Here is a 13,380-nt window from a genome sequence, read left to right on the forward strand (position 1 = left end):
AATATATTTCTGGAAGACTACAAGTGTCACTCCACTCTTCAAGAAGGAAGAGAGGCAGAAGAAAGGGAACTATAGGCCAGTTAGTCTGACCTCAGTGGTTGGGAAGATGTTGAAGTTGATTATTAAGGATATGGTTTCGGGGTACTTGGAGACACATGATAAAACAGGCCGTAGTCAACATGGTTTCCTCAAGGAAAAACTTGCCTGACCATCTGATGGAATTCTTTGAAGAAGTAACAAGCAGGATAGACAAAGGAGAATTGGTTGATGTTGTGTACTTGGATTTTCACTAGGTCTTTGACAAGGTGCCACAGTTGAAGCTACTTATCAAGCTATGAGTCCATGGTATTACAAGAAAAATTCTAGCATGGATAAAGCAATGTCTAATTTGAAGGGTCAAAGAGTGGGGAATAAAGGGAAGTTTTTCTGGTTGGCTGCCGGTAACTAGTGGTGTTCTATTAGGGTCTGTTGGGATCGGTTCTTTTTATGTTACATGTCAATGATTTGGATGATGGCTTTGTTGCAAAGTTTTCAGATGATAGAAGATAGGTGGAGGGGCAGGTAGTTTTCAGGAAGTAGAGAGGCTACAGAAGGACATAGATTAGGAGAATGGGCAAAGAAGTGGCAGATGGAGTATAGTGTTGGGAAGTATATGGTCATGCACTTTGCTAGAAGAAATGAAAGGGTTGACTGTTTTCTAAATGGACACATACAAAAATCCGAGGCGCAAAGGAAATTAGGAGTCCTTGTGCAGGATTCCCAAAGGTTAATTTGCAGGTTGAATCTGTGGTGAGGAAGACAAATGTGATATTAACATTCATTTCAAGAGGACTAGAATGTAAAAGCAAGGATGGGATGTTGAGATTTTATGAAGCACTGTTGAGGCCTCAGTTGGAGAACTGTGAACAGTTTTGGGCCCCTTATCTTAGAAAGGATATGCTAAAACTGGAGAGGGTTCAAAAGAAGATCATGAAAATGATTCTAAGATTGAATGCCTCATCATTTCAAGAGCATTTAATAGTGGTCTGTTGATTTCTACAGCCCAATCATCACCCAGTATGATTTGCTAAAATTCAGTATTGTACTACTTTGGCACTTACCTTTTCGCAATGCATGATAGAATTACTTAGATTAAAATGCTTTACACAACCTCATGATGCCTCAAATCCTTTAGAGCCAATAACTTAGCTTTGAAGTGTAACCATCTCAATATGAATCAATTTGCACCAGCAAACTCATAAAAAGAATCAGAATCAGGTTTAATATCACCGGCATATGTTATGAAATTTCTTGCTTTGCGGCAGCAATATGTTGCAATACGTAATAATAGAAACAAGGTGAATTACAGTAAGTGTGTGTATATATATATTTTTTTAAATAGTTACATAGGTAGGGTAATTCTAGGCAGTTTGTAGAGTAAATATTTAAATGGTCAGCACAATGTTGTGGGCCAAAGCACTTGTAACGTTCTGTAGATTTCTATGTTTGGTGGCTCTGGGCCTGTATTCACTGGAATTCAGAAGAATGAGGGGTGACCTAATTGAAAGCTATGAATTGGTGAAAGGCCTTGATGGAGTGGACGGGGAAAAGGTGTTTCCTGTGGCGGGAATGTCAGACCAGAGGATGCAGCCTCAAATTAAAGGAGTATCCTTTAAGGCTCTCCAACAGGTAGTCAAAACTGCCCGCTGATTCACCAACACCAACCTACCCACGATCAAGGACATACAGTATATACAGAAGGGTGCTGGAAAAGGGCCAGTGAGGATCCATGAAGGATCCCACCCACACTGCTCATGGAATGTTTGTCCCATTAGAGAGGAGTCAATGTAGCATCCACATCAGGACCGCCAGAGTCAAAAAAGTTACTTTCCCCAAGCAGTAACACCTCCACACAAGCCACCACCACAACTTTGTTGTTTCCTGTCAGTCACCTTATGTACAGACTCTCCTCTGCCTAGTGTCACTTTATGGATATACAATCAATCTGTATATAATCTATCTTATGTATTATATTTATTGTGTTTTATTATTGAGTTCTTTATGTTATTGTGCTTTTTTGTGCTGCATCAAAAATAAAGTAATAGTTATTTCATTCTTCTTTGCACTTTTGTGCCGGAAATGATGTTAACTAATCTTGATCTGTTGGCTAGGATCCTGTGAGACGATGCTCTGCAAATAACACTAAATGTCTTTGGTGGCTGCCTCAACAGGCATGGCATTTTTGGTTAAACTGATTTGAATCCATCATAATATTTGTCATATTTGCTTTGACATAGGAGAATGTATTTTAGCCCATAGAGTCTAAGCAAAGTCTCAGAGCTTTCCCATTAGTCCATCTTATCCTTTTTATTTCCCTGCAGCCCATCCATTCTCAAATGCTCAATTCTGAAGCTTCCATCTACATTGGCAGTAACATACAGCCTGTTTTCAGGATGTGGGATGAACTTGACACACCACCAGCAAATCTATGTTTTCACACGGAGAACATACAAACTCCACGTAGTTTCATGAGAAGATCTGCATTACTGGGACTACATTTCTTTTAGCATGATTCATCAGCACCATACCAAAACAAAGGTTAAATTTTTAAAGTGTTGCTAGCAAACATTTGTTTTGTATTCCTTTATTTTTTTAATGTTCTGAGTGATAGAATTAAAGGATTTTATTAGGTAAATGGAAAAAAAAACTGCAGGAAGAAGTCCTTAAGACCTGCCTTAATTGGAGAGCTGAGCCATTCAACGGTAATCTTATGAAGCACATCTTATTACAGGGTGATAGAGATATTTTGCACCTCCCAAAAGCTGTTGAATCTTGGTCAATTAAAAAATAATAAAAACTAAAATTGATAGAACTCTGTTAAGCAATTATAAAGCCACAGCAGGTAAATGGAGTTGAGAATAGATGCCTCATCACCTAATTGGATGTTGAAATACGCTAGAGAGCTTGGATGGCCACATTACTTTCAATTGCTCTTTCAAAAGATAGCCCCGGAACAATGCAAGCTATATAGAACACTGTAACGCATCATTTCTACTATGACATTTGGGAAATCAGACGCAAAATTGACAGTCAAGTCATCAGTCTTGATGCTTTCAAGGTGTTGCTAGTGTTGAACTGAGTTGGAGTCCCTAGATGGCACAAAAGCTAAAAATCAGCTTTATTTGTCTCATGTACTACATCGAAACATACCGTTTGCATCAATGACACAACACATTCTGAGGGTGTGGTGGGGCAGCCCGTAAGTGTTGTCCATGCTTCCACCGCCAGCATATCATGCCCTCAACTTACCTGCCTAATCGTAATCCATACATCTTTGCACTGTGGGAGGAAACAGGGGAACCCGGAGGAAACCTACGTAGTCATGGGTCATGTACAAACACCTTACAGACAGCAGCAGGAAATGAACCCCGAACAGTGATCGCTGGCGCTACCATGCCACCACAATGCTGAAACTGGTCTGCACTCTGCCACATTCTATGCTATCTTATAAATTTAGCATACATGTGTTGAACATAAGGGATTCTGCAGATGCAACACACACAAAATGCTGGAGGAGCTCAGCAGGTCAGGCAGCATCTATGGAGTGGAAGAAGCAGTTGATGTTTCGGGCCAAGACATCAACTTTTTATTCCCCTCTGTTGCTGCTTCCTGACCTGCTGAGTTCCTCCAGCATTTTGTGTGTGATACATTTGATAATGTTGTTTGTGAATGTTTGTTTAGGATGTGATGCTCTCCCAAACTGAAAGAATGTTTCATTCTCAAGATTGCAGTTAATGTTAATTACTATTTAAGCTTTCTTCATTCACTGAATCTAAAGATGAAGGGCTGAAGCTGAGAACACCATGTCTACATACTTTCAGTTTTGTATCTATTTTTTGTGGAAGATACTCACGATCCACCTCTGCAACTGGATCCTTGACTTCTTTATTGGGAGATTACAGTGAGTGTGAATCACCTTGCTGACAATCAACTCACCTCAAGGATACGTACTTAGCCCACTGCTCTATTCACTAGGCTCAGCTCAAATGCCATTTATAAATTTTTGTGGGCAGAATGTCACATGCTGACCAGGAGACGTACAGGAGTGAGATAGATCAGCTGGTTGAGTGCTGTCCTTGCACTCAACGTCAGTAAGACCAAGGAATTGATTGTGGATCTCAGGAAGGGGAAGTAGGGTGAACGTACACCAGTCCTCATCGAGGGATCAGGAAAGGAGAGAGTAAGCAGTTTCAAGTTCCTGAATGATTTATCCTGGGCGCAACATGTTGATGCAGTAACAAAGGAGGCCCACAAGTGGCTATATTTCATTAGGAGTTTGAGGAAATTTAGTATGCCACCAAAGACTAGCAAGTTTCTATGGATGTACTGTTGAAAGCATTTTAACTATTGCATCACCATTTGGAATGGAAGTGCCAATCCATAAGATTGGAAAAAGACACAGAGGGTTGTAGATTCGGCCAGCTCCATAGTGGGTAATGGGCTCTCCACTATCGAGGACATCTTCAATAGGTGATATCCATCATTAAGGACCCCTACCACACAGGACATGCCTTCTTCTCACTACTTCCACAGGAAGGAGATACAGGAGCCTGAAATACTCAATGTTATAGGAACAACTTCTTCCCCTGTGCCATCAGATTTGTGAATGGTCCATGAATCCATGAACACTACCTCACAAATTTTCTCTCATTTTACAGTACATAATTATTTTTAATATCTTTCTTATTGTAACTGATAGTAACTTTTTATGCCTTGCACTGTCCTGCTATAAAACAGCAAATTTCATGATAATAATCATTGATACTAAACTTGCTTTTGATTATGGAAATGGAAAGAAGGAAAAAGTCATTTTGGTGCACAACTGTTCTGTTTTGTTGTGTTGTTCTGCCAAGCATTGTGAGCATGCTTGCTTATGGTAACACTTGTAGGCATCCTCCAGCACATCCTTGGGTGTGTTGGCCGTTAATACAAATGGCGCAATTCATTGTAGATTTCGATGTACATGTGATAAGTAAATCGGGTGTCTGAATCTGAACCGATTTTTTCCTCAGCTACATTTTTTTTTTGACCTTGCAATATCCCTGTAAATCTCATCCGCACCCGCATTCACATTCCTTGCCATGAATTATAGCAAAATTGTATGTGATAATTTTGGTGTCTCCTGACTAGTGTTGTGCAAGTTTGAAGATAATCTTCCTGCTTGAATTCTTAAACAAAGGAATACATGATGTATACCTTTTTAAACTACCAGTTGATCAACCCTGCTACTTTTAAGGATGTGGCCAGACAATCATGTTCTTCTATTTTTCCATATTTATTGTGTCAGTCTAAACACATTTCCTTCTTTCTCCCTGGACTGAATTCCATTTTCCTGTTTTCTGTCCAAGCAATTTGTACCTTTTACATTCTAACTCTTCCTTCCGCACTGTCAACAGCATATGTTTTGTTATACGGGCATGAAAACCTGGTGGGATCTTGAATACAGATCAAGTTATTCAGTCTATCCAGTATGCTGTGACTCTTTGTTCAAGGTAGAATTAGTGTCCTGAGCAATGTATTTAAAATTGGCTCTGTACACCTTTGACAATTGTCAAGCTGTGAACGGCTGTTAACCAGATATGATATTAGAAACATAGAAAATAGGTGCAGGAGTAGGCCTTTCGGCCCTTCAAGCCTGCACCGCCATTCAGTACGATCATGGCTGATCATCCAACTCAGAACCCTGTACCTGCCTTCTCTCCATACCCCCCTGGTCTCTTTAGCCACAAGGACCATATCTAACTCCCTCTTAAATATAGCCAATGAACTGGCCTCAACTATTTCCTGTGGCAGAGAATTCCACAGATTCACCGCTCTCTGTGAAGTTTTTCCTCATCTCGGTCCTAAAAGGCTTCCCCTTTATCCTCAAACTGTGACCCCTCGTTCTGGACTTCCCCAACATCGGGAACAATCTTCCTGCATCTAGCCTGTCCAATCCCTTTAGAATTTTATACGTTTCAATAAGCTCCCCCCTCAATCTTCTAAATTCCAGAGAGTATAAGCCTAGCCGATCCAGTCTTTCATCATATGAAAGTCCTGGCATCCCAGGAATCAATCTGGTGAACCTTCTTTGTACTCCCTCTATGGCAAGAATGTCTTTCTTGAAAGACATTGAATAATCTCTTTTTGTCCTCAAGAAAGCTGGCAGTCAAACTACAGATATATTTGAGCTAAATCAATGGCTGTCTCCTAGCATCTGAAGAAATGAACACTCTTTTTCAAAGCTCAAAGTTGGTTAGCACAGCAGAAATATTTTTGTTTGGACTTGACAAACAGTTTGAGAGAAAATAAAGTACTGCTGTTTATATACCTGATAATTGCCAAACAAAATCCATACTAAATTTGCATACTAAAGTTCATATGTATTCACCTGTCAGCAAGATAAGGTATGATATATTTATAAAAAGTTAGAACACTGTCGCAGTATTTAACCTTACTATCATCTACTTGAATATAGGGTATGTTAAAAACATTCCCATTTTGATGGTGGGGGTAAGAATACCTCCATCTCTGCAATGTCTCATGAATCTGCACATACCTCAGAGCTTGTTCCTTAGAACACAGCAAGTCCAGAATAGTACAGCACATTACAGGCCCTTAAGCCCATGATATGTGCCGACCTTTTAACCTACTCTAAGATTATTCTAACCCTTTCCTTCTACAAAGCCCTCTGTTTATCCATCATCCATGTGCCTAGATAAGAGTTTCTTAAATGGCCCTAATGCCTCTAACATCCCCCTTTACTTTGCTCCAATCACCTTAAAATTATGGCCTCGTGTATTAGCCATTTCCATCCTTGAAAAAGTCTCTGACTGTCCTCTCAATCTATGCCTTTTATCATCTTGTAAAACTCTATCAAGTCACCACTCATTCTCCTTCACTTCAAAAAAAAAGTTCAAATTCACTCAGCACATCCGCATAAGACATGCTGTCTAATCCCAGCAGCATCCTGGTAAATCACCCTCTATGAAGCTTCTACATCCTTCCTGTAATGAAGTGACCTTAGACCATAACTAATCCAATGTCTTCCAGGCAGTTTCACATCTTCCATTCCTCGTAAAGCTAACATTGCCAGAACTCTGCTGCTTGAATATTAACCTAACTTGCAGTGATTTAGAGTGTACCTTTCTATTACAGCAGCTCGGGTAATGGACGTATCCCCTAATGAAATTCATAACATCACTACCAAAAGATTTGGAATACAGAATAAAAATTAGTTCTTACTGAATTAACATGAGTAAAACAACTAAACATAATGGGAAGAAACAAGAAAATTTATCAATTTCTGTCAGGAATTCGTATTGTGGAAAATCCCGATGCAGACGGTTTCTAGGAACACCACCCATCTATAACACGAGGTACACTGTATTTAGCCTTAATCCTGTTCATGCTCATCTACAAAACCTTCCAGTTCTCAAAAAGCCTTAGGTTTAACATTCTCACAGTTTGCTTTCAAATTATCTTGCTTCTCAACCTGGCAGCCTTAATGCTTTTCCAAATCTCGATAGTCCATTACTATCTTGATATGGATAGGTTGTTTGTGATTGGATTTTAAGCAGCTTAGGCTCTAAGCTCTGGAATTCCCTGCCACAAACTTTCTTTTTAGCCATCCTTTCAGTAAATTGAGCATTTCTTGTGATTTGGTTTTCATTTTATGTTTTGTAAAGACCCTTGAAAAGTTGGGTCCCAAAGCCTTTCTGCTATTTTCAAGGTCCACATTTAGGTGGACAGTGGAATACCTTTCAGTTACCTGGGTAAGAGCGCCTCCAACAAAGGGCAGGAAGTTTGACACCACTCAGTATAAAGCAGTCTAAGTGACCTAAACATTCATTCCATCCAACAGTGATGCACGGTGTTTGTTTGCATGTGTGCCTGTGCTGCTCTGATGACTCCTAAACCACAACTCTACCACCAAGAAAGGTGAGGTAGTAAGTACTGGGAAACACTATCCCAACCAAGTTGCACAGCATCCGGATTTGGAAATCTGCCATTCTTTCATTGTCACTTTTTCTAGTTGAGTGAGCTTGGGCTTTTCTGTTTGCAGTGATGGAAATTATGAGATTGCTTGATAGAGGTTTACAGGATGATTGAGTGGTTAGCCGGAGACTTTTTTCTCAGTCCGGAAATGGCTAACACCAGGGGCCATAATTTTAAGGTGATTGGAGGAAAGTATAGGGGGCATGTCAGGGTTAAGCTTTTTTTTAACACATAGTGGTGGGTGCATGAAACACTCTGCGGTGATAGAGGTAGATTCATTAGGAACTTTTAAGAAAAACCAAGATAGGCACATCGATGATAGAAAAATGGAGGGCTATGTAGAAATGGTTACTATATAAAAATGGAAGGGTTAGATTGATCTTGGAGTAGGTTAAAAGCTCGTTACAACATCCAAAGGGCCTGATTTGTTCTCTGTGAAAATCCAGGAGCTTCCTAGCCTTCTCTAGTTTCTTCTTCAGAGCATTTAGGGATGAACAATAAATTATGGTCTACCCAATGACATTTAAATATTGAAAGAGTAAGTTAAAAAAAATTGCTATGGAGCATTTTGTTACATTAAAGTCCCAAGATTAATGCAAGTTGTTAATCATGCAAGGTCACTTACTGGAGTGATCGTTAAGCTGAATATTTATATACAAATCTCTATATTGAAAGAGCTTCATATGTTCACTTTAAAAACCAATTTCACTTTGTTTAATCTTCATATTTGATTTTAGAGAGCTTTTCTTAATTGCTCTTCAACTGTTCAGTGATTTCTCCAGCAATAGCAATGGGCTCTTATTAAATAAAAGCAGCCAGTTCAGTAAGATTGCTGGGTGCCTGTATAAGGTACTCATCTCCCTTTGGAAGTTTTCATGTTTTATTGTTTTACACCATTGAATCACAGTAGATTTAGTTTGACTTTGTGATACTGATCAATAGAAAAGACTTTCATGTCAAAAGTGAAAACAAATTTCATCAAATTGGTCTCAATTTATTACAATTATTAAACACAATATAATTGATTGCATAATTACTCACCCCTTCAAGCCAGTACTTAGTAGATGCACCTTTGTCAGCAATTATAGCCTTGAGTCTGTGTGGAGAGGTCTCTATCAGATTTGCACATCTGGACACTGCAATTTTTCTCCATTCTTTACAAAACTGCTCAAACTCTGCAAGATTGCATGGGGATCGTGAGTGAATGGCCCTTTTCAAGTCCAGCCACAAATTCTCAATTGGATTGAGGTCTGGACTCTGACTTGGCAACTCTGATGTTTTTAAGCCATGCCTGTGTTGCTTCTTTGGCTTTGTGCATGGGGACATTGTTTTGCTGGAAAACACGTCTTCTCCCAAGTCGCAGTTCTCTTGCAGACTGCATCGGATTTTCCTCCAGGATTTCCCTGTATTTTGCTGCATTCATTTTACCCTCTACCTTCATAAGCCTTCCAGGGCCTACTGCAGCGGAGCATCCCCACAGCATGATGCAGCCACCACCATACTTCACAGTAAGAATGGTGTGTCCTTGACGATGTGTGGTGTTTAGTTTATGCCAAACATGGTATTTGGTCAAAAAGTTCCATTTTAGTTTAATCAGACCAAAAACCTTCCAGCTGACTTTAGAGTCTCCCACATGCCTTCTGGCAAACTCTAGCCAAGATTTCATGCAAGTTTTTTTCAACGATGGTTTTCTCTTTGCCAGTCTCCCATAAAGCTGCAACTGGGGAAGCACACGGGCAACAGTTGTTGTATGCGCAATCTCTCTTATCTCAGCCAGTGAAGCTTGTAACTCCTCCAGAGTTGTCATAGGTCTCTTGGTGGCCTTCCTCACTTGTCCCCTTCTTGCACGGTCACTTAGTTTTTAAGGACAGCTTGCTCTAGGCGGATTTGCAACTGTGCCATATTCTTTCCATTTCTTGATGATTGACTTGCCTGTAATCCAAGGGATATTCAGTGACTTGGAAATTTTCTTGCATACATCTCCTGACTCCGGGACCCACCTCTTCTCAAGCCAATTCTACGCCCTCTCTCGCTGACTCTCTCCAACGATCTCTCTCTTTCTCTCTCTCACTCACTAACTCTCTCCTCTCTCTCTATCTGTCCCCCACCGCCCCTGCCGGCTCTCCCCCCCCCACCTTGCCGGCTCTACCAACCCCCTCCCCTACCCACACCTGCTAACTACCGTCAGCTGCTGACTACCCCTTTCCCCCCTCCCCCCAGAGCCAGCTCCCCTGCACCCCCTCCCCCCGGGGCCGACTACCCCCATCCACCCTCCCCCCTCATGCTGACTTCCCCCCCCCCTGCTCGGGCCGACTCCCCCCATCGTTCCCCCCCCCTCGGGTCGACTCCCCCCATCGTCCCCCACCTCGGGCCGACTCCCCCCATCGTCTCCCCTCAGGCCAACTTCCGCCTTCCCCCCCTCGGGCAGACTACCCACCCCCAACCCTCGGGCAGACCCCGGAACACACCTCTTCTCAAGCCAATTCTACCCCCTCTCTCGCTGACTCTCTCCAACGGTCTCTCTCTTTCTCTCTCTCACTCACTCTCTCCTCTCTCTCTATGTTTCCCCCACCACCCCTGCCGGCTCTCTCCCCCCCCCCACCTCGCCAGCTCTACCACCCCCCTCCCCTACCTGCACCTGCCAGCTCTCCTTCCCCACATACGCTCTCCCTCTTACTCCTGCGCGCAAACGCTCTCTCTCTCTCTTCCCCCATGCAAACACTCTGTAGCTCACTGTCATGGGCTCTCTTGTGCTCCCTCTTATCCGCCCTCTAATCCTCTCTCGTTATTACTCTCATTCACTTACTTAGTCTGTAGACCTTTCTGTTCTAGATGGTTGATCTTTCTTCTTACCTCTTTCTTAGGTGCTGTTGTTTACGTGTCTCTTGGCAGCCAAGGTATCTCCACTGATTGAGAAGATTGATGACCAAAAAGAGCTAAAAAAGCTTACCCGAACAAGAAACAATGTATTGATCCTGTACTCCAAATCAGGTGAGAAAATTGTATATTCACTCTAGTTCAGCACATGCACTTTGAAAGTCCTACTTTCGAGTCATGTTGAAGGGTCATGTACCAATATAATTTTTTTATGTCCTTGTGCTGTTTTGCCTGCATGCTGTCCTGCACGACATCTTTTGAGAACATTCACCTCAAATTACCTGCCATGTTTCTGTTCAGTGATAGCGCTCAGCCTTGGCCCTCCACTTTCGAACACCTGGTATCCTCTAAATTGTCATATGGGCTGGTCATCTTGTACTGGACAGTGTTCAACTATTTTCCTATTAGATATAAAGAAGATCTAAAGCTTTATTTCAGTCCCTACCACACACTGTTACCAAGCCACCAATTCCATCCCTCTTCCTGACATCAGGTGTATTTTTTCACCCAATGTTGAAATTCAGACCTCATCATAATATGCCTGCCTCTATCCCTCTATCCTGGTTTGGAGAAAGGCCAGTTGTAAATGTGCCTTTTTTATGTGAAGATTTCATGCCCTTGAAATGAAATCCTCCTCCAATTCCTTTGAATTCCTTTTCCTCTTCCAATGAAATCCTCCTCCAATTCCTTTAAATTAGTTGGGTTTTGTGAAGAAATTACTTCTCTTATAGCTTGTTGGAGCAACATACATTCCAGTCTGCAAGCCTATTTTTGAAGAATTGTAAGAGTGAGTTGAAGCTATCAGGTTGTTAAAAAAATATATCAGATTCACTGAAACCATTTAGGAAGGAAATGCATGATCCCTATACTGTGTATATATAACTCTTCTAGTGCCATTGGCCTAGTCCATTCCATAGCTCTACAAAGAAAAATTGCACCAGTTCAGTGCAACTTTGAGTGAACAATTGTGCCAGTGATTCTCCACTCCCTGATAATGTATTTTAAAACATTCATGGAGTCATACAGCACGAAAATAAACCCTCCAGCCCAACTCATTTATGTTGACCAAGATGCCCATCTAAGCTAGTCTCCTGACCCAATCTCTGTAAACTTTTTCTACTGGGAAAATCAGAGTCTATACATAGGTTTTCCCTGTGACTGCCTGGGTTTCCTCTGGATGCTTTGGTTTCCTCCCACATTCCAAAGACATAACGGGTTAAGGATAGTACTGTAAGATGTGGATGTGCTATGTTGGTACCAGAAGTATGGCAACACTTGCAGGCTGCCCCCAACACATTCTTGATGCAAATGATGCATTATTTCACTGGATGGTTCAACGTACATCTGACAAATAAAGCTAATATTTTTCTTTATGAACTAATATTTTAATATCATTAGCATTCTGATTATAATGAGGTGTGGCATGAGTCACTTTATATTCTTGGAACCTATGCAGGTGTTGAAAGATAAAACTGTTAAACTGTCACTAACTTAAAAATATTAAGTAGAACATTGTTTTCTATAAGCATCAATCCAGCATTTTTAAATTAGATTGGTACTGTTACCCAGATGTGCTGTTGGGTTGGCAAAGTAGTGGTATAGAAGGATAATAGGGGCAAATTTGTCCTTTAGCCCCTCAGACAAGTGTCTGTTCTCTTAGTGAGACCAGGTACAAATGGCTTTTAAGAAAGTTTTTGCAGTTAGATTCAGATATACTTATTCATTAGCTGTACATCAATACATACAGTGAAATGCGTCATTTACATGAACAATCATCACAACCTAAGGATGTGCAGAGGGCAGCCCACAAATGTTGCCACACATTCTGGCGCCAACATAGCATGCCCACCATGTTTACAGAACAAAAGCAACAACAAGAAATACAGCAACTGAACAACAGCAAAACAAGCCCTTGCCTCCCTCCCACCCTCTCACTCAGATACACAGACAGACCTCTAACCCCGTGACAGACCATTATACCCTTTCGTTAGCATTATTTTTTTTTAGATTTTAACACCTGTCTGTCCATTCCTGAAGTTTGTATAGAATTGAGACCTGCTCTAAATTGGGGAGCACCTCCACACCACCCCCCACAAGTGGATAAGTGGGGCTTCCTGGTGGCCAAACATTTTAATTCTGATCCCATTCCCATGTCAGTCCAGGGCCCTCTCTTGCACCCACCGTCAGGGTGGAGGAGTAACACCTTTTATTCTGTCTGGTTAGCCTCCAACCTAATGGCATGAATCCTGATTTTTCCTTCTGGTAAACCATTCTTTGCAACCATCACCCCCCCCCCCCCACTTTCCTGTATTCCCCGTTTTTGCTCTCCTCTCCTAGCTATTACTTTATTACTCCCCTACTCCCCCCCCCCCGTCCCCTCCTCCTTCCTCCTTCCTTCTCTCCTATGGTCCATTCTCCTCTCCTATCAGACTCTTTCTTCTCCAGCCTTGACCTTTCCCACCCATCTGGCTTTACCTATCACTTTCT

The 13,380-nt window shown here is 41.5% G+C and overlaps 1 protein-coding gene across 2 annotated transcripts in view; it reads left to right on the forward strand.

Annotated features, from left to right (window-relative positions):
- Positions 1 to 13,380, forward strand: part of pdia5 (protein disulfide isomerase family A, member 5) — a 219,476-nt gene that overhangs the window by 17,271 nt on the left and 188,825 nt on the right. The window contains exons 2-3 of one of the 2 annotated variants that reach the window (XM_072260944.1): positions 2,361 to 2,577; positions 10,881 to 11,007. In XM_072260944.1, coding sequence (XP_072117045.1) covers positions 2,548 to 2,577; positions 10,881 to 11,007 — 157 coding nt within the window. In that variant the 5' untranslated portion in view covers positions 2,361 to 2,547. The remainder of the gene's footprint in view (positions 1 to 2,360; positions 2,578 to 10,880; positions 11,008 to 13,380) is intronic. The other variant, XM_072260943.1, reaches the window with a different exon arrangement.

Source organism: Mobula birostris, chromosome 6 (assembly GCF_030028105.1).
Source record: "Mobula birostris isolate sMobBir1 chromosome 6, sMobBir1.hap1, whole genome shotgun sequence".
NCBI classification, from domain to species: domain Eukaryota; kingdom Metazoa; phylum Chordata; class Chondrichthyes; order Myliobatiformes; family Myliobatidae; genus Mobula; species Mobula birostris.